At 45.8% G+C, this 21,392-nt stretch overlaps 1 protein-coding gene across 4 annotated transcripts in view; it reads right to left on the reverse strand.

Annotated features, from left to right (window-relative positions):
• The window catches only part of RGS22 (regulator of G protein signaling 22), a 157,828-nt gene that overhangs the window by 36,191 nt on the left and 100,245 nt on the right, over window positions 1–21,392 (reverse strand). For all 4 annotated transcript variants that reach the window (XM_068237725.1, XM_068237724.1, XM_068237727.1 and 1 more), the window contains 3 exons: window positions 19,331–19,432; window positions 10,781–10,975; window positions 10,053–10,145 (listed from right to left, as the gene is read on the reverse strand). In XM_068237725.1, the coding sequence (XP_068093826.1) occupies window positions 10,053–10,145; window positions 10,781–10,975; window positions 19,331–19,432 (390 nt within the window). The remainder of the gene's footprint in view (window positions 1–10,052; window positions 10,146–10,780; window positions 10,976–19,330; window positions 19,433–21,392) is intronic.

Raw genomic sequence — 21,392 nt, forward strand, 5'->3', positions numbered from 1 at the left:
GATTAAGTTTATGATGTTTTTTTGGAAGGTCCGCAGCGACAGCTTCATCTAAGTATAAAATGTCTGTTTTGGGTTTTGCAGTCCTGGAGACGTAGCTGTGTGGCACGGCTTCCATACAGACAGCCAGCAGGGGGCAGACATACACTCACACTGCCAATAAGTGAGGTGAACCAAAAGTACCAGCATACTCCAACAAGCCTAGGAGGACAATATAAGTGGTCATTTTGTAACACAAATCACCATGTTTTCTCTCAGTCTGCTTTGAACATTATAGAATGCTTTTAATGCTAATAGTTTTGACTTTGGCCCTCATTCAATTCACTTTTTCTCCAATGTTTTCTCCCAGGACTAGGTGATCTTTTCACAGCTTAATAAAAGGCTTTTTAAAGAGAGTTTGAAGCGGAAAAAAACAAAACAGATACTTACCTGTGGAGAGGGAAGGCTCTGGGTGCTATAGAGCCTTCCAATACCTCTCCTGGTCCTTGCGTTTCACCTCTGGTTCCCCCATTAGCAGTCTCCGACCGATGGGTCAGAGACTGGACTTTGCCGCTGCCCGAGGCTTCGGAAGTCTTTGGGAGCCCATGCTCCCGAAGACGGCCGCTTCATACTGCGCATGCGTGACCAAGCTCTCTCGCACACTGGCGCATGCGCGGTAAGGAACCGCTCGTCTTTAGGTGCACTCGGGCTCCCAAAGACTTCCGAAGCCTCCCGCAGCAGGGGATTTAAACGGAGGAGGGGGGGGGGGCGTTAGGGTAACGGGAAGGCTTATTAGAACCCAGAGCCTTCCCTCTCCAAAAGGTGAATATCTGTTTCGTTTTTTTTTTCACTTCATATTCTATTTAAGCCACTAACAAGCAAGAAAATATTTTGACAGTACTTTTCACCTACTTTTGGGTACTTTTGCAGTTGCTAGATGCTGAAAAGTTATTTTAACAGAAGATAAAAAATGTTCACGGAGGAGAAAATGTAGGAGAAAAATGCATTGAATAATTGAGCACTGCCGGGGGCCCCAGCCTCCCCTTGCCTTAACATTACTGTGGTCGGGCCACCGCCCCACTCTGCCAGAACCCCCACTTCCCCCCTAATTGATCCGCGCTAACAAATACATCCGCTAGCAGGTCCCCAGTAATAGAGCAGCATTAGTAGTTTACCTTTCGGCTGCTGTGCTGGAGCCGCTTGCTCGTCTTCATTCTAATTCCTGTGTGACTGGACGTATCATATCATGTGTAAAATGCGCCGGGTCACACAGGAAGTAGAATGAAGACAGGCAAGCGTCTCCAGCACAGCAGCCGAGACAGGTAAACTACAAATGCTGCTCTAGTGCTCGGACCCCGCTAGTGGATTTATATGTCAGTGCAGATTAATTGGTTCTGGCTGCAGGCAGGTGGCCGTGCGGGGGAAGGGGGGGTTGGGATCTGGGCAGTGGGCACTGGTGAAATTAAATTTTTCTGGGCGATGGGGGCCTCAGATTGCCTTTGCCCCGTTGGCCCCATCGGGGGCTAAACTGGCCCTGGGTAATGGATGTCATATTTTAACCACTTAACGATCGCCTAATGCCGATAGGCATCGGCAGGTCGCAGTGGCGTTTCCATGGAAACGGCCCCATGTCAGTTCACGGAGGGTGTCTCCATGAAAAGCCTGTGAGCCTCCGATCGCGGGCGAAATGTAAACACGCGGGGAAGAAATCCCCTGTGTTTACATCCTACAGCGCTGGTGTCGCAGCAGCGCCGTAAAGGAGATCGGCGATCCCCGGCCTCTGATTGGCCGGGGATCGCCGCCGTCTGATAGGCTGAAGCCTATTAGAGGCGGTACAGGACGGATCGCCGTCCTGTGCCGCCTATCTTTAGAAGGAGAGCAGGATAGCGCTGCGGAGGGGGGCTTTGAGGAGCCCCCCCCCCCCCGCTCGGCCACACAGAGTGGCGGCGATCAGACCCCTCCAGCAGGACATCCCCCTAGTGGGGAAAAAAGGGGGGAAGTCTGATCGCCCTGCAGCAATCCCTGAAGAGCCCACGCAGCAATCCTGATCTGTGCTGCGGGCTGAAGAGCCCACGCAGCACAGATCAGCCAAACATGCTGCGGTCCTTAAGTGGTTAAGCAGCATACAAACAGATTTTTGCTGCCTGAAACAATCAGTGATGATCATCATCAGCGGAAAACTATTTTAGGAACTATTTTTAGGATAGACGTCCACCGACATGGTTGATGACATAGTTAGTGATAGGGTATCAAATGTTTAGCAGGGTGATAGACAGCTACAAACTGATCTTCCCTCCCCCACAGAACAGAATAGCCGGCTTATCAAATAGCCAAAATGTATTTCTGTACACTGATTGTTCCTAAACTGTCACCTTAAAGCAGATCTAAAGTATAAAAATAAATATCATGATGTCAGCACAATCCATAGAAGTTATAATAGAGCAGCAGGAATAAATGTTTAAAAACTGACCTTTTGTACCAGAAAATACAGGTTTTGTTGTTTAGCCACACCCCCTCCTGAAAAACTGTTTTCTGCCATTGAAAAGGATTCTAAGATATTTGCCACAGGAGGGCAGTAGGTAACACAGAAGCCCAGGTATTGTGTACCACTGAGCCAGTTAATAAAAGAGAGATAGGGAGGAGAGAGTGTAGTGCTAACTACAGTATTTGCAGTGACAGACACACAATGGTGCATACCGGGGTTGCTGCAGTACCTCCCTTCTGCTTAATACAAAAATCACCTGTGGCTGCAATGGATAAAAAAAGGGTGAACAGTCATAGTAAATGTCATTCAGCCTATTTATTAATTTGGAATTTACACTTTAGTTTACTTTAAGCTAAGCATAACTTTAGCATCATATTTCTATGGCTACATTGTACACTACTACACTAGCCCATAGTAGCAACATTTTGTTTACTCCTTAAAGCCTCATCTACACGCTTAGATGAGGCTCCGATCCTGCGGCTCGATTAGCCGCCGGATCGCCTCTTCCACGTCCCCGCTCGCCCGCGCGTGCGCCGGATTCGATACCTGCTCGTCCCCGCGCCGCGCCGCTTATCTTACGCTCGATATCCTGGCATTGTCCCCTTCGCGGGGAACGAGCAGGGAATCGGCGGTAGCAAGATCCGACCTGTCGGATCTTATCAATCGAGCCGCATCAGCGGCTCGATTGATAACACACATCGGAGGCTCATCTACGCGTGTAGATGAGGCTTTAAGTGTGAATGGCCTAATCTGCACATGCTGATCCTGCCATCTGTGATCTAAAGCTATGTATACACTTTTGATAACTATCACCCAAATGTGATTAGCAGGTTGGGATATTGGCCAAGAATGAAAGATCTTTCTTGGAGCATATGTTTGGTCTTGTGCTGCAGAAACATATGTACTAAACCATGCACATGGACATGGTACCTCAAAGTATGCATATGAGCCATTTTTTATGCTGAGTATCATGGGTGAATCACTCATTCATAAGAAACAGAATAAATGATATAAAACCAAAACCAGTTAAAAAAAATAAAGTGATCAACATTCACAGATGGTTAAAGTTAACTTTAATAAAACATAAAAAAGATGGTGCACATGTATCAACCCATAGTACAGTTAGAAAATAGGGGCCCATATGCAATTAACTTTTTCTCCTAAGTTTTCTCCTAGGAGATAATTTTTTGTCTTCTACTTAGAATAACTTTTCAGCACTTTGCAATTAAAAAAGTACCAAATAGTAGGTGAAAAGGTAACACACAATCAAGTATTTTCTTGCTTGATGGTGGTTTAAAATACATTTTATGGATAAGTTTGAAAATATCACTTAGGAGACAACTCAGGAGAAAACTTTAATTGCATATGGGCCAGGAACTCGAAGCATCCAACTGGACACAATAAAGAGAGAAGAAAAGGAAGGGGATAAACTTGGCAAGAAAAATTGGAGAAATTAGGTAGTTATACTCAGCTTTATCAATATAGGTGATAGAAAACTGGAGCAAATGCCCCATTACCTAATGAATCTGAGAGAGCCTAAGCGCTCTGAGTCCTATGGGAGAAAAGCGCTATAGAAATGTTATTGTATTGTATTGTAATTGATAGAGCTACTTTTGAGGTAAAAGTTACATTGTTCTCCCTCGGATATCAGTGAGGTGTTACAATCATGAGCAACCCTTAAAGACATACTGTAAATCAAAAATCCTTCCTAAACCCTTCAAAAATATCTCCCTCCTAAAACCCTTAGAGAAATGTCATAGGCTGTACTGAAAACAAAAAAGAGAGGTGTCAGAACCCTCAGATGCTTGCACAGGTGTGGAAATATCTACTGATGCTAAGCGCACTGGCAGTGTCTGTTACAGATACAGCACCACCTTGTGCACTGTATCTCCGACTCCGCCCTCATTGCACGCACACCAGTGTAATTGCGAATTTACACTGTACAGTGTGGTACTGAATATTTTGATCCACAAAAGCTAAAACCATGCTGGAATAGATCTGGCAATGGCGTCCCTAGTGGCTACCCCAATCCTTGTGATATTTAATTTACGAGGCGCAGTGGCGGAGCACAGGGCCAGTAATGATCAAAGTGTCGGACTTAGTCTGAGACTTTGCTCGAAGGGGCTGACTAAGTCCTGATTTTGGATAGTGTACTGGTTAAGGATACCCAAGGATGTGTGACATGATTAGATAGACATGGGTATGTACAGTGCCTAGCACACAAATAACTATGCTGTGTTCCTTTTTTTCTTTATCTGGCTGAAAGAGTTAAAAATCAGGTATGTACCATAAGTGGCTGACTCAGTCCTGACAGGACTACATTGTGACCCTCACTGATAAGAAATTCCAACTAGAAAACTCTTTCCTAGCAGAAAATGGCTTCTGAGAGCAGGAAAGAGATAAAAAGGGACAATAGTTAATAGATTTTAGCTCTGGCATACTTCAATGAATGTGTCATTGAGCAAAAAAAAATAAAACAGTTAAAACTTAAAAAGTAGATTTAAACATAAAATACAACTGTGGAATATCCTAAAAAGTCATTTTTAGGAGATGGAAGATAGATACAATTGTTTATTTAATTTGTTTATTTTTGCCTTGGGTGTCCTTTAAGGGCTCTGCCTTTGACATTAGAGACCAGGGTTCGAATCCTGGCCAGGGTCAGTACCTATTCAGTAAGAGGTCCTTGAGCAAGACTTCCTAACACTGCAGGGTGGCCCCTTGATTGCGCCATTAGTGGCTGCCACTCTTGAGCGCTTTGGGTCCAACAGGACAAAAGCACTATACAAACGTTAGGATTATTATTGTTATTTTATCTGACAATAGCATGACTATGAGTGGCAAAGTCTGACATAGTCCAAAGAAGGATTGGAAAAGGTTAAAAAGTCCAGGTTGTCCTTTTCAACAATCCCATGATCTGCTGTGGCCCAGATCAGGAAAACTTTTACCAACTGATAGCGAAAGATTTTTACTAACTTCAGTTTAGGTTTGCTGTATCACCTGTGCTCTCATGTGTCCCCTGGAGAGCCTTAGGAAATAAGGACCATAAGGTCTCAGTCTCGACATTCTGCTCTAGTCACTCCAGGTTTTTCCACTGGTGTACACTTAAAGCCCAAATATTACATTAAATAATTACATGGTATTACAGGAAATAAGAGGGACTTTGCATACCACCGTCCGGGGGAAAGACTACCAATCATCCAAAGATTTTTTTCTTTGAAGTGGAAAATTCTAAATATTTTAATGGTGTTCTGACTACATCCTAAGATCCCTTAATTATGAAGACGGATGGCAGAACTAAACAGAATATCAACATCTTAAAGCTGCATGAATTTATCACCAAAAAAGGTTTACATTGTACTTTAATACTCTTCGGAACCAGTCTAAACAAAGACATATTTACAATAACACTTTTTTTTTTCATTTAATGAAACAATAAGATACATGTGTAAAAAAAACACACAAGTCAATAAAAATGTGAAAAGCTTTCAAGAGGATGCAAGATTTAGTGCATCAGTTTCTTTTATTGACTGTGCTTAGTGCCAAAAAGTACCGTAAATGATTTTGGAAAAAAAAAGTTGTGATTAAGAAAATGAAATACTACAAAATTCTTCATTCTTTATGCTTGTTGAATTGGAACGTTTTATAAGAAGAAAATAGCCTGTATTGTCTACCACTGAAAACAGCCAAATCTACTGACATGGTGACTGATATTCAGGGCCAGATTTAGCACCGGGCACACTAGGCATGAGACTAGAGCAGGCATGGGCAAACTTGGCCCTCCAGCTGTTGAGGAACTACAAGTCCCACAATGCATTGCAGGAGTCTGACAGCCACAGTCATGGCTCATAAAGGCAAATGCATTGTGGGATTTGTAGTTCCTTAACAGCTGGAGGGCCAAGTTTGCCCATGCCTGGACTAGAGGCTTCCTCTTGACCAAAATCTAAAGCTGCAAAGCTCCCCCAGGAGTCATCCTGCGCGGTCCTTCTGAGACCCTCTGGCCAGCAGCGGTGACCCCCGCAGAGCTGGCCGGTCACATGCCTTGTCGCAGTTCCCCTGATGCTGGGAGCATTCTGCACATGCACAGTATGTGAGAATCGCAACTGCGTACGCACAGAGTGCTCCCGGCAACGGGAGCGCAATCAGGGTGCACACGGCTCAGGGGCACGCATGTGCAGCACCCTCCGACTAGCCACTACCGGCCAGCTTTCAGCGGGCAGCCGCTGCTCGCTGGAGGGTCTCGGAAGGACGACATGTGCACAGGATGACTCCAGAGGGCTGCAAGAAGCCTCAAGTAAGTTAAACAGATTTTTTTTATTTGCCGCTTTAGATTTACTTTAAAAGGAACCATAACTGAGAGGGATATGGATGTTTCCTTTTAAAAAATACCATTTGCTTGTCAGTCCTGCTGATCGATTTGGCTGCAGTAGTGGCTATATCACACACCTGAAACAAGCATGCAGCTAATCCAGTCTGACTTCAGTCAGAGCACCTGATCTGCATGCTTGTTGAGGGGCTGTGGCTAAAAGTATTAGAGACACAGGGTCAGCAAGAGAGTCAGGCAACTGGTATTATTTTAAAAGGAAAAATCCATATCCTTCTAGGTTCCCCTTAGGGCCCATTCACACTTGCATTTGCAAAACGCCAGCGATTACAGTCGGCGTTTTGCAGAAGTGATTTTTCAGCGGAAAAATCACTGAACACTGCAGCTTTTTTCCCGCAATCGCGTTTTGCACTTCTATAGCACTGAAACGTGAATGCTGGGAAATTGCCTGAAAATGGTGCAGGCGACGCATTTGCGTTTCGCGTTTTGGGGCGATTTGCGGCGATTAGCGCAAATCGCCCATGTAAGAACGGGCCCATAGACTTTTATTACACTAGCGCTTTGAAAAGCGCTAGCGTTTTGCCGAAATCGCCGGCAAAATGCTCAAGTGTGAATGGGCCCTCAAGAGGAAGCCTCTAGTCTCATGTCTAGTGTGCCCAGTGCTAAATCTGGCCATGATTATCAGTCACCATGTTGGTAGATTTGCCTTTAGTGACTCTTTAAATTGATATAAAAACTTATCATTTCTTTTTTGCTCTAAAAAAAACCTACTACCAGAAATAAAAGATTGGTAGCAGATTGGTAACAGCCTTTAAACAGTTAAACACAGCACTTTCTTCTTCAGTGAGAAGCTTATTTTGGATGCCTAGGACCAGAGGCGTATCTGGGTAACATGGCGCCTATGGCAAACAACAAAATTGCGCCCCCTCTCCCCGTTAGTCCCCCTGCGCCCTTCACCCAGTGTAGGCAACAACCCCCCATTGAAGTTAGCAGACTACCTCAGGATCTCCAATACATACAGACCTCAGATCGACGGCGACCGACAAGAGGAGGGGAGCACAGTGCTTGTGTGGCATGCTTCACATGCGTAAAGTGACCAATGACGTCATTTCTGCATCTGAAGCGCTTCCCATCTGCGTGTATTGTGCGCCCTCTCCTTAGCATGACACCCCTGTCCCGCTTAGCACATGACACTCATGTCCTTCCCAGCACACGACATCCCTGTCCCCTCAAAACATGGCACCTTTTCCGAAGCAAATATACCTCTGTTCCCCAGCACATTACACACCCTCCCCCCAACACGACACACCTGTCCCCCCCAGCACATGGCACCCCTGTCCCCCCAGCACATTACACACGCTTTCCCCCAACACATGGCACACCTGTCCTGCCAGCACATTACACACACTTTCCCCCAACACATGGCACCCCTGTCCCCCCCCCAACACATTACACACCCTTTCCCCCCAACACATGGCACCCCGTCCCCCCCAGCACATTAGACGCCCTTCCTCTAACACCTGGCCCCCCAGCACGACACATCTGTCCCCAGAGCATGACGTGCCTGTCCTGTGCATGAGTATGACCCTTCCGCTCAATACACCCCAGCAGCACTGACCTTTGTGGGTCTCCCTTGTCCCCCAGGGGCGATTTGCGACTTCGGAGGGATTGGGCGGACAGCCCTGGACTGATGGGAGAAGATCAAGAGCTGCCGACCATCTCAGCCGACGGCGCCGCATCACATGACCAGTCTCCGGCTGCCGCCGCTAGATGACACTTCAGCTAAAAAGAGAGCCGGGAGAACGGAAGAGATATGCAGAGCGGTAACCCTAGTCATATGATACAGCGTAGCATCACGTGAACGCCGCTAGTCACTCACATGATGCTACGCTGTATCACATGACTAGGGTTACCGCTCTGCATATCTCTTCCATTCTCCCGGTGTAATGTCTGATTACGCTGCCCGGAAGCTCCCTTCCACACTGAGTAGCATGCATGCTCAGTGTGAAGTTAATGATGCTGCTGGAGGTAAAATACTAAATATCTCCGCTCCCACACCTCTTACACTCCCCAAATATTCAGGGTAGGGAGGGGACCCCCAGAACGACCTTTATGCCAAATTGCAGCCTCCGAGACCCGCTGGTTCAGGAGATAGATTAGAGAAATCTATATCGGGAACCAGCGGGTCTCGGGGGCTGCAATTTGGCATAGAGGTCGTTGGGGGGTCCCCTCTCTACCCTGAAAATTTGGGGAGTGTAAGAGGTGGGGGAGCGCAGATATTTAGTATTTTACCTCCAGCAGCATCATTCTATAGGAAATGTGGCCGCACAGTCTCCTACTGCGCATGCGGGGCAGCGCAAATCAGCAGGCAGCGTAATCAGACACAACACCGGCTCTCTCTTCAGCTGATGCGCCATCTAGCAGCACAGGCGGCAGCCGGAGACAGGTGGGGGGCAGTGGCAGCTGCAACTGAATGCAGAGGTGGTCGCAGGCATGGCGCCCATGGAGATGTGGCACCCATGGCACTAGCCATGCCTGCACCCCTCTAGATACGCGTCTGCCTAGGACATGATTACATTGTTTTGTTTACATTTCCTTATCATCCACAATTAGTAAACATTCCTGAAACTCTTTAGTTACCTAAAGTGGACTTCAAAACTTCCTCTCTGCTCTAAAAGATAAGCAACCTTTAAAGAAAAACATTTCTCTGTTACAGCTTACAGAACTCCTGCAGTAAATCTGAAGTGTGTCTACTTCCTGCTTTCATGAAAGCAGAGAAAGGGTTAACATACTGTGTTTACATATTAGCTGTGTCTGCTTAGTACTGCCGAATTTCTAAGCTGACACTGCTGAGAGATCAAATTTCACATGTGAGTAATTGAAGATAAGGGTGGAATTAGACAGGCTCTTCTCTCTAAAAACACCCAGGGTGAATTTCTTTCTGTTTTCCTTGTGTCCAGTGCAAGAGTGCAGGTCCACTTTAAACTGCCTGTGTACCTCCTCTGCTGTGATTTTAGCATTGATTTTATAGTGTATACCAGTAGTGTTTAGCCAAGAGAGTTTGGAGCCAACCAGAAGATCAGATCCCAGAGTAGGACAACTGAATCTGATGAGCAGATAAATGTACTGCTTCACCTGCTTCCTCTGTGTTGTCTCCTTCTCAGAGGTTCCTGCTTTGCATGTAGTGATTAGAAGAGGATTACTGCTTACTGCCTGACATACAGTATTCCATACAGTCCTGCGAAAAAGGGGGAGGAGATTATCTCTTACCTGGTCCCTTCTGTGCGCCTTCATCTGCTGCAGCATCTGCAGCTTCCTGTAGTTGGCTGACTCCAGCTGTCGGGACTCTTCAACCAACTCTACCTAATGAAGAGGAGAAAACAATATTAGGAAAATTCTGCTGCACTATACAAGAATTAAGATCTTCACAATATCGAAATAGTGGACAAGCTGACGTTTGTTCATCACCGGGACCAATTACAGCACTCCCTGCTAATCAGGGAGTGCTGTGATTGGCCCCAATGACAGGCCTGGTCCGGCCCCCGTGAGGGACCATTGGCTCCAATCAACAGAGACGCAGGTGGATGAAATTCAAGCCTGGCATGAGAGGATGGCGGAGGCAACATTTTGTTTCGTGAGATACTTCCATGTCTCGTGGTAGTGGATAGTCAAAAGTGCACCAGGGAAGAGGGGGACATAGGGAAAGCTGGGGGTGACGGAGGAGGACATGGGGAAAGCGGGGGGGGGGGGGGGGCGGGGGTAGATGGAGGAGAACATAGCAGAAAGCCGGGGACAGAGAAGGATACAGAGACAGATGAGGAAAGGACAGTTTTTTGGATGCTGCTCTTCTCCCCCCTCTCTGACATGGTCCCAGGTGCCTGGACCATAAAACGCACTGACTTTTTCCCCCCACTTTTGTGAAAAAAGGATAAAAATAAAAAGTGTGTCTTATGGTCCGAAAAATACGGTATTCCCAATATAAGTTCCAGTTACATTACCTTGCTATAAGCTTGTCTGTCCAACTCAGTCATCTGTGTCCAGGCAGAGAGCAGAACCGTAAGGATGTATTCTTCAGCTGAGTCAAATAAATCCTCAAAGGGTGGATCCAGCTTCTGGTAAATCTCAAGCCTTATACTCTGCTGTGCACCAATGTCCATGGAAGCAGAGGGAGCCAGATAGCTGCCAAAAATGGCCTGGAGGAAAGAAACAGGTGGGGTTACTGCAAAGCATTTCAGGCTAGTGATTTTTAGGTGAAGCTAAATGTAACCTGAAGTGAGAGGAGAGAGTAATCAGGGAGAGGAAGGATATTACAATGGGCAGAACTGTGTGGAAGGCGCTCTGTACCTGGCTTTTGAAACGCTTTGGCACTTTATTTGGCCTGAGGAAGTGGGCAGAGATCAACGAAACACATTGCCTTAACTTATTCAAAATTAATTATATTTATATACTGTACATGAATTTGTCATTATTGAGGTAAGCCACCTCCCCTTTTTCTATTTTATTTGTTTTTAACTCAGTTTTATACATTCCTGGGCACCAGCTAATCCCTTTGTGTTTATTACAATGGGCAAGTGCTGACTAAATAATTTATAAAGTAATGTAAGAAAAAATAAGCAATTTTATTCATTACATTATTTTCACTACAGTCCATCTTTAACCACCTCCGTACCAGCAGTCTCTGGCCCCTTAAGGACCAGAGACAGCTGGTACCAAAGAACGGCGCCTCCGTAAAAATTGCCGCACATTCTCGCCAGTCACGCCGCTCCTCCATCCCCGCAAGCCCCTCTTTCTGCTGTCGCGATGACGGCAGAGCTGTGCGGGCAGGTCAGGAGCCACTTTCATTGCCTCCTGACACCAATGGGATTAGCTAAAGGTGGCCATTAACGGTTCAATTACTAGCAAAAAATTGTTCAAGCCTTCAGAAATTCTGATCGCTGGCAGGTGATGTCACTGGAAGGAGATGCTGCTTGCTTTTTTGGCAGTTGGAAACAGCTGTAAGCAGCTATTTCCCACAATGCAATGAGGTTCACAAACAGGAAACTTTCAGGACCATGGTCCTGACATCACACTGTGGGAGGGGTTTCACTACAATATCAGCCATGCAGGCACCCCTGATGATCTATTTGAGAAAAGGAAAAGATTTCTCATGGGAAAGGGGGTATCAGCTACTGATTGGGATGAAGTTTAATTCTTGGTTATGGTTTCTCTTTAAGTGAGCATCAAGATCCATCCACCTGTGTGCAGCAAGTGCAGCAGAACTATCAGGTGCTGCTTCAAGCTTTACGGACCTTCATAGGAAACACAACCTTACACTACAGAGAGAGGCCAGAAACCTAAAAATTTCCATGAACAGCTAACCCACTGTACCCCTACCCCACCCCGTTCCATGTCCCCAATTCCCCCCTGCTTTGGCAATGCCTGTATGAATCTTGGTCATGCCAATAAAGCTATCTTTGATTTGATTTGAAATTAGGACAGTCTTAGATATTCGCACATGCTGTATTCTACAAAAGTAAATGTTCTGTTACCAAACACAGAGGCAGAACTGGCACAAAGGGTGGTGGAACAGCTACTAATTCCAACTCAAGCAATTTAGCTTTTCACCAGCTAAAGTTTCCAGTTGGCTGCCTGTAATCTTTATTGATCTCCCACACACTGGAATAAATTTATGAGAAAAGTTTTATTAACTGCACTTTCACTGCATTGGTCTCCTAAAAGGAGCTCTAATGTGAGAGAAATATGGAACGCGCCATTTCTGACTATTTAACATATTAGTCACTAACCTAAGACTTATCAAATGTTCTGACTCTGCTGGCTGCTTGCTTGTCTCAGGTGTGACTCAGACTAGTGAAGTCAAAGGTCAGCATTCAAGAATGCTCTATCCTTTTTACTAGGCTGTATCAGAAACCATTCTTCCACAATGGCTGGATCGTGTACCGGGTAAGGGCTCTGCCTCTGACACAGGAGACCTGGGTCCAAATCTCGGCTCTTCCTGTTCAGTAAGCTAACACTTATTCAGTAAGGAGACCTTGGGCAACACTCCCTAACACTGCTGCTGCCTACTGAACGTTCCTAGTGGCTGCAGCTCTGGCGCTTTGAGTCCGGTAGGTGAAAAGCGCAATATAAATGTAAGATCCTTAGTGCTTAGGCGGCGACAGAACGGGCTGCAGCTCGGACTTCCGGGCTTCGGTGGGCCGCTGACGTCACTGGAGCGCAGGGTGGCTTTCAGACTCCATTGGATAAGCGGAGGACGCGTTCCAGCAGTATGCGCTTCACATATATAAACATTAGTTCACGTGTGCCTGCGTGTCAGCTGATCAGCAGTGGGCAGTGCCACACTGGGGCATCCTGGGAATCACTGTGCCCCCTCCCTCTAACTGTTTCCAGGCTCCAGTAGTGTACAGTGAATAAGGTCTGTAAGAAAGAAACTCTCCATATCAGCCTGAGTCTATGTAGGTGATAAGTAAACCAAGATTCTTATCTATTTGGCATAAATACCTCCGAATCCCTTGTAATCAATGTATCTGGATGACACTTATATTTGCAAAAAAAAAAAAAATATCTCTACCGCCTTCTGATTATATGTTCTAACATTGTCAGTCAATAGGAATAGAGTCTGAAAAAAGTTTACAAGTTGAAAGGTTACTAATTTTCTTTTAAAATTAGCCAGTAAACTAGAGCTTGTATTTACAGACAGAAAGTTTTGAATCAGGATTCTGATTCAAAAATTCCTGACGGTAAAATACAAGCTCTAGTCTCCCGCAATGTAAGGAATTACACACACAGTGTTTCTCTCCCTCCCACCTTTTCCCCCTCTCCTTGCCTGTAGAGCTGTGAGACACAGGCTGTGGGCTGGAATGATTTGTCTGTGATCTGTCCACACAGGAGCAGCTTGCTAGCAAGTAAGGAAGGATTAAAGCATGCCAGCCAAGTACATCTGTAGGTAACTTTGCTTCAATAATAGCACCATCATTTGGACAATCTGCTCTGCTCAAAAGCCTCTGAGTTCTGTTTGTGATATTAACATTTGGTTCATATCATTGCTAAACTAGTTAGCCTTAATGTTATCACCTGAGTTAGGCTAAAAATATCTAAAGCTTGCCATACAAATATCGATTTTGATCACCCAAATGGGCTCTACCATCCAGCCATCATGCCCCCTTTGTGCCACCTCCCAACAAAATTGAAGCTGAAGTCGCCACTGCTTGAATGATGTACATTTTCATCATATACCGGTATTCAACTTAATTTTTTGAGCAGGTTTGCTTTAAATACGGGTCATTGAAGGCTGTTTAAATTTTTTTATTTTACATCATGTCCAGGTGTCTCAAAATCCATCTGTAGCTAAATGTAACGCTAAATTGTGATTGCTCTTAAAATTACTGGTATTTCAGCAACAATTGTACAATTTCCACCAGAAAACTGCCAAAAACCGCATGAAATGTGTCATAAGTCACAAAATGAACGAACAAACCATTTCCAGAGGTCTCCAGCCTCCTCTGCAGGCTTACGATGTGAGCTTAGTCAGAGGCCGGGTAACAGGCCGGCATCATCCAAAGTCACTGTAATTGCTTTCCTCAGTCACTCACACCAGTGCTGTGCCAGAGGTGAACATGGATACTGCGAAAAGAGCATTTAGCTTGCAGCAGCTTTTGCTGAGGGATCAGATTAATGCTTGCCTGCGTTCCAGTAAAAACATATTTTGTATTTGCAAAGGGCTTAAACAGCTATCCAGGGCGATGGCCGGCCTCGTCTGTGAACATTCTCATCTGTGCATGATGCCACAAGGTCTGTTTGGGATCCTAGTATTTATTTTATGGGTCACACTGCAGAGGATGCTGCCCAAATTCTCACTAGAGTTTAGTGTGGAGATTTGCTGTCACCCAGAGGTTGGAGTCAGGAATTAGCTCTGTGCTTTAGTTTTTCTGTGCAGATTTTCACTTTTTTGTCATTCGTTAGTGTCTTATTTTTGTTTACCAAAGCTGTTGAGCTGAGGATTGTAAATTTGCTCCACCAGCCAAATCTTTTGATTTGCCCAATCAGGATCTGTCAGGGTAGTACATTTCTGCAGTTGTGAACTGTTAAAGGGATCCAAAGTGCAGATAGTCCCTGTTTTCCTGAATGACCTGCCATTATAATGCTGCACCGGGCACGATGACGTCACTTCCTCGACACGTGGGTCAGAGACGCCGTGAGACATTGTCGGAGGTGAGTAAAGGAGGGGGAGACAGATGGAGGCAATGGGGGGACGGATTGACGGCAAATGGGCATTGGTGGAGGCACAGAGGCTACAGAAGGAGTCACAGAGGCATGGATGGAGGCAAAGGGGTGACAGATAGAGGCAAAGAGGCATGGATGAAGGGAACATGGGGTACAGAAGGCGGCACAGGGGCATGGATGGAGGAGGCACAAAGAGGATAGAAGGAGGCACAGGGGCATGGATGCGTTTATCATGTACCACCAGTTCTATTTTTATATCATCACCAGTTCTATTTTTATTATAATTTTTTATTACTATATTTAAATTAATTATGACTAGTGGAATAGGGATTACCACAGCAGCCATAGCGGCTGCCATGGAGCCTGTAGCCGGGGTAATGGGGGGGCGGAAGGCAGTGTTTGCGGCCAGCGGTGATACGAGGTTCACTGCAGGCTTCATGGGGATTTGTGGTGGACCCTCGAGGTGCAGAGTAGTAGCAGCAGTAGTAGGAGCATAAGTGACTCACCTCACCAGGTTCCACTGGCGAACTTTCTTCATCAGGCATACCCATCTCCATGACCACACTACCCCCTCTCATCGTGGGAGCTGACGTCTGGTTACGTGGATATAGAGAGGGATGCCTGGAAAAGATAGATTGCCGGCGGAGCCCGGACAGGTGAGTCACTTCGCTTATGCTCCACTGCCACTACTGTTCATTGGGAGGGATAGGAGAGGTCACATCTGGCTACATATACTCAGAGACTACCTTTACCGAGGGGAGCACTTATGTCTACCTATAATGTGGGGGCACTTCTGTCTGTCTCCTATACTGGGGGATTCCTCTGCCTCCTATACTGAGGGGCTACCTATACTTAGGGACTATCTATACTGGAGGGGGGGGGGGGCACTTCTGTCTGACTCCTATACTAGGGGATCCCTCTGCCTCCTATACTGAGGGGGCTACCTATACTCGGGGACTACCTATACTGGGGGGGGCACTTATGTCTACTTATATTAGGGCCGCCTACACTGTGGGGCCCACATGGCTATCCATACTGAGGGGGATACCTATCCTCAGGAACTACCTATACTGGGGGCACCAATGCCTACCTTAAACTGGGGGGGAGGGCACAAAGGTGCCTAATCAATCATTTATTTGGGGGGGCAACATTTTGTTAGAGACCCCATGATTTCTAGCTATGCCCCTAATTATGACAATTATGTCATAAGTTTATTTTCAGTTCATGCTTGCATTCACGAACGCCTCCTTCTCTGTCAATAACATCAACTATTTGCTTTGTAGCAGCCTAAGCAAGTCCCTGGAGTCTATAGGAGTGAATCTCTGCTGAACTTCTGGGAATCAGTAGATACCTTTATCTACAAAATCAAAAGCAGAATTTCCAGCACAACAAACCAGTAATTGTGGGGAATCAACTGCCTCTCACATATGATAATGAAATCAAGACCCAAAATATCATACTTTCTGCTATCATGTACCAAAATCTTAAGTGGAATCTAAAGACCCCACCATCACCCCCATAGTTCAGCTGCTCTTGCATATGCTAAAATGAATGCAAATTCAGTTTTGCCAATGTATGTGTAATGAATGGCGTAGATGCCACCGCGCGGTCTGGCGGCTGTCTCTCTGCGTTCAGACCGGCAGTTTCCGCACAGCGACATGTGTCTGGTTTGTCTGGGCCTTCTAGTGCACACGGAGGGAGAGTTACGCATGCGCGCGCTAGAGGACAGGACCTTTGTGCCAACAGGAGAGGGATCAGCTGATCTGGATGATCAGCTGATCCCAGTGGAGCTCCTGATTGGCTGAGCGGCTGGGGGCGGCACTGAGCAGCGCTGGAGTATATATAGATCTTGCCTTTCGGTTGCTGGTTGTCTGCCGTTGCGAATACTTACGTGTGAGCACTCAGACCACAGTCAGATCTTACAGTGTGTTAGAACCAGCAGGTCCGGAGCTGGGAATTCACACTTAGCCAGACTACCTTTGTTTATACTCTGTTATACTCTAGACCAGTTCCAGGGTGTTGAGACCAAGGACCTCACACCCAAGCTTAGGATTGCTGTGTCATTACTCTGTTATACTCTAGACCAGTTCCAGGGTGTTGAGACCAAGGACCTCACACCCAAGCTTAGGATTGCTGTGTCATTACTCTGTTATACTTTAGACCAGTTCCAGGGTGTTGAGACCAAGGACCTCACACCCAAGCTTAGGATTGCTGTGTCATTACTCTGTTATACTCTAGACCAGTTCCAGGGTGTTGAGACCAAGGACCTCACACCCAAGCTTAGGATTGCTGTGTCATTACTCTGCTATACTCTAGACCAGTTCCAGGGTGTTGAGACCAAGGACCTCACACCCAAGCTTAGGATTGCTGTGTCATTACTCTGTTATACTCTAGACCAGTTCCAGGGTATTGAGACCAAGGACCTCACACCCAAGCTTAGGATTGCTGTGTCATTACTCTGTTATACTCTAGACCAGTTCCAGGGTGTTGAGACCAAGGACCTCACACCCAAGCTTAGGATTGCTGTGTCATTACTCTGTTATACTTTAGACCAGTTCCAGGGTGTTGAGACCAAGGACCTCACACCCAAGCTTAGGATTGCTGTGTCATTACTCTGTTATACTCTAGACCAGTTCCAGGGTGTTGAGACCAAGGACCTCACACCCAAGCTTAGGATTGCTGTGTCATTACTCTGCTATACTCTAGACCAGTTCCAGGGTGTTGAGACCAAGGACCTCACACCCAAGCTTAGGATTGCTGTGTCATTACTCTGTTATACTCTAGACCAGTTCCAGGGTGTTAAGACCAAGGACCTCACACCCAAGCTTAGGATTGCTGTGTCATTACTCTGTTATACTTTAGACCAGTTCCCGGGTGTCGAGACCAAGGACCTCACATCCAAGCTTAGGATTGCTGTGTCATTACTCTGTTATACTCTAGACCAGTTCCAGGGTGTTGAGACCAAGGACCTCACACCCAAGCTTAGGATTGCTGTGTCATTACTCTGTTATACTTTAGACCAGTTCCAGGGTGTTGAGACCAAGGACCTCACACCCAAGCTTAGGATTGCTGTGTCATTACTCTGCTATACTCTAGACCAGTTCCAGGGTGTTGAGACCAAGGACCTCACACCCAAGCTTAGGATTGCTGTGTCATTACTCTGTTATACTCTAGACCAGTTCCAGGGTGTTAAGACCAAGGACCTCACACCCAAGCTTAGGATTGCTGTGTCATTACTCTGTTATACTTTAGACCAGTTCCCGGGTGTCGAGACCAAGGACCTCACACCTCAGATTAGAATTGTACTTATGTATATCTGTTATGACCTTCTGCTTTGCTGACCTCTCTCTTGCTTTCTGATTCGGTACCTCTGCCCATCTGTCTACCAGTTACTGACCCTGCTTGTATCCGGTTACCAAATCAGTCTTCTGTCTTTGTACCTTATATGCTCGTGTGTTGCCGACCTGGCCTGTCTGACCTTCCTGGCTGTCACTCGTTCCCCGAGTGATTAGTCGGTCTGTACTTCCTTGGCACTAATCCACCGGGTGTCAGTTAGCTGCAAAGACCTCCTGTACCTCAGAGAGGCCTTCCTGCAGTGCAGTCAGTGGTCTCTTCCCATTAGGAGTCCATTGGCTGCAGTACAGTCTGATTCCATTCCATCAGGGAATCACTGGCTGCTGCTCTATCTCATCCCTAGAGATAGCTCCTGGTCGGCCATAGGTCACCTGCTCCTCAGGTGTCCACTGGCTGCAGTGGTGTCTGTATCTCCCGCTCCACGGGAGATAGCCTTCTACTGTTGCACCCAAACACTTACACATTATTAGGTGTCCAGAGGTTAGTCATACTTGTATTATTGGTGATTCTGCAGATCATCAATAATCAGGTATACATCTGTATTCTTGGTGATACTGCAGATCACCAATAATCAGATTCTCTCTGTGTGCTGACACCAATCGTTACAGTATGCCTTGGGTATTAAATGTCTTGAAATGCGCAATAGGTTTGACAACAAGGTAAACCATATCCAAGGCTGTCACATCTTGGATTGCTGGTTCAGTGTCAGAGAACATAACATTTTTATCTGAATTCTGATCAAACTGATAATGTACAATAGAGACACCGGTCCAATTTTTAATTTTCTTGTGTTGACGTTCAGGAGATTTGATAGCGGCATACATCATGTGTTTTAGGTTCAAACTGGGGTTCATCTCCCTAAAGAAGACAATACTCCCTAAGTGGAACTCATACGAATCACAAATTCAGGAGAAAGCTATGCAATTGCGTCCTTCTCTGTACAAGACATCTTGTTCTCCAGATTTATCACTTACTTGGGATTGTCTGCATAGTTTGAAAGGATGAAGAGTCTCTTGGTAAAACAAGTGATGATAGGACTGCAGATCAAACCAGAAGTAGACGCCATTCTCCCACAGCTGAAATGTAACAACAATAATACATGATAAAACATAAAGGAAATATATATACAGTTACATGTCAAGCTTTGTGGCAGCTCTGGAACTCTTTTCCTTATTAAGTTACACAGTGATTAAACTGTAAAGGGGACTTGGCACTTTCAAAATGAGACAAATTTATATTTTTCATTTCAAAGTACAGGTAGTCCCCGACTTACGAACGACCCACCGATACGAACGGCCTGGATTCTGTGTTTCCATGGGAAGAAGTCCCAAATTTTTTTTTTCAAATTGGACTTTCAATTTTTTAAAATTGATTTTCTCAAAAACTACAAGAAGAAATGGCTTTTAAACTTGTATAAGCAGGTACAGAGGGCAGAGGTGACACAGAGGGGGACACTGGAGGCACAGGGGGGCACAGAGGAGGTACAGTGGACAGAGATGGCACAATGTTCTAACTAAAGAACAGATTCAGGTTAAGAACGAACCTACCGTCCCTATCTCGTTTGTTAACCGGGGACTATCTGTATTGACGATCAGTTATAGTGTTTTTTTTTTTCATGTGACACTGTTTTATGTCAGTAGAAAAACCATCTTTAAAAGAAAAACATGAACTAAATATGCAGTTAGCTGTAACCCTGTGCTGGACACGGGGTAAGCCGCGCAGGAGGATTTCTCAGGCCACGCTGGGCCGATTTGCATATTTTTTTTTTTTAGACACGCAGCTAGCACTTTGCTAGCTGTTTGTTACCTGCGAACGCTGCCGCTCCGCGCCGATTCGCCGCGTCAGAGGGTGCCCCCCCGAGACCCGTGCGCTGCCTGGCCAATCAATGCCAGGCAAAGCTGAGGGGTGGATCGGGACTCCCTTTGACTACACGACGTCGATGACGTCATCGCGCCCATCGCCATGGCGATGGGGGAAGCCCTAATGGAAATCCCGTTCAGAACGGCATTTCCTGACGGGCCTGATCGCCGGAGGCGATCGGAGGGGGTGGGGGGATGCCGCTGCTCAGTGGCTGTCATGTAGCTAGCGGTAGGCTAGCTACATGATTTTAAAAAAAAAATTTCAATAGTGCTGCGCTGCCTCCCTGGCGAATTTAATTGACCGCCAGGGAGGTTAAAGGAGAACTGTCGCAAAAATATTAAAATTTAAAACACATACAAATAAGAAGAAGAAGGCAAATCGTGGTGCTTCCATTTGAACGCTTGCATTGGAACGCAATTCCAGCTGAATCGCCAATGCACTGTAGCTTTTTTGTTCAGATTGCCATTCAGTGCAAATGAATGGGGCTTTTTAATTGAGCCAAAAATTGACAACAACATGCAAAGCAAGTGCTAAGGTAAGACAATTGTGTTCTCCTATCTGCCCCTGGAATCAGCAGTGGAAAAGGGCCCAAGGGCAGTGTCTTTCAGAAAGAAAAATGCCTTTCTTTTGCAGTAATCTTTGTCTACATGGATTTAAAGGGGACCTGAAGGAAAAATTTGACTTTAGATGAAAGTAAAATTTTTAAGGAGTGAATACAGAGACCAGGGGGAACAGACTACACAGAAAGGTATATGGATCCAGTATGAACAAACCTCTGTGCTCACCACAGGGATCGTCGCTATGGGTTAGGTATACGTTTGATTTAATTGTTTTAAAAATAATTTTTCAGCATGACTATGATTATAAACACAATGTCAGAGTAATACTGGAGTCAATTTTCTCCTTTATGCAAGTCAAATACTTGATCTCAATCCAAATCCAAATCTGCGACATTACTTTTAAAGAGGAACTGTAACCAAGGATTGAACTTCATTCCAATCAGTAGAGTTGGGCCGAACCTCCGATTTTAGGTTCGCGAACCGGGTTCGCGAACTTTCGCGGAACGTTCGGTTCGCGTTAAAGTTCGCGAACCGCAATAGACTTCAATGGGGATGCGAACTTTGAAAAAAAAAAATAATTATGCTGGCCACAAAAGTGATGGAAAAGATGTTTCAA

This window comes from Hyperolius riggenbachi, chromosome 5, assembly GCF_040937935.1.
Source record: "Hyperolius riggenbachi isolate aHypRig1 chromosome 5, aHypRig1.pri, whole genome shotgun sequence".
Lineage (NCBI taxonomy): Eukaryota > Metazoa > Chordata > Amphibia > Anura > Hyperoliidae > Hyperolius > Hyperolius riggenbachi.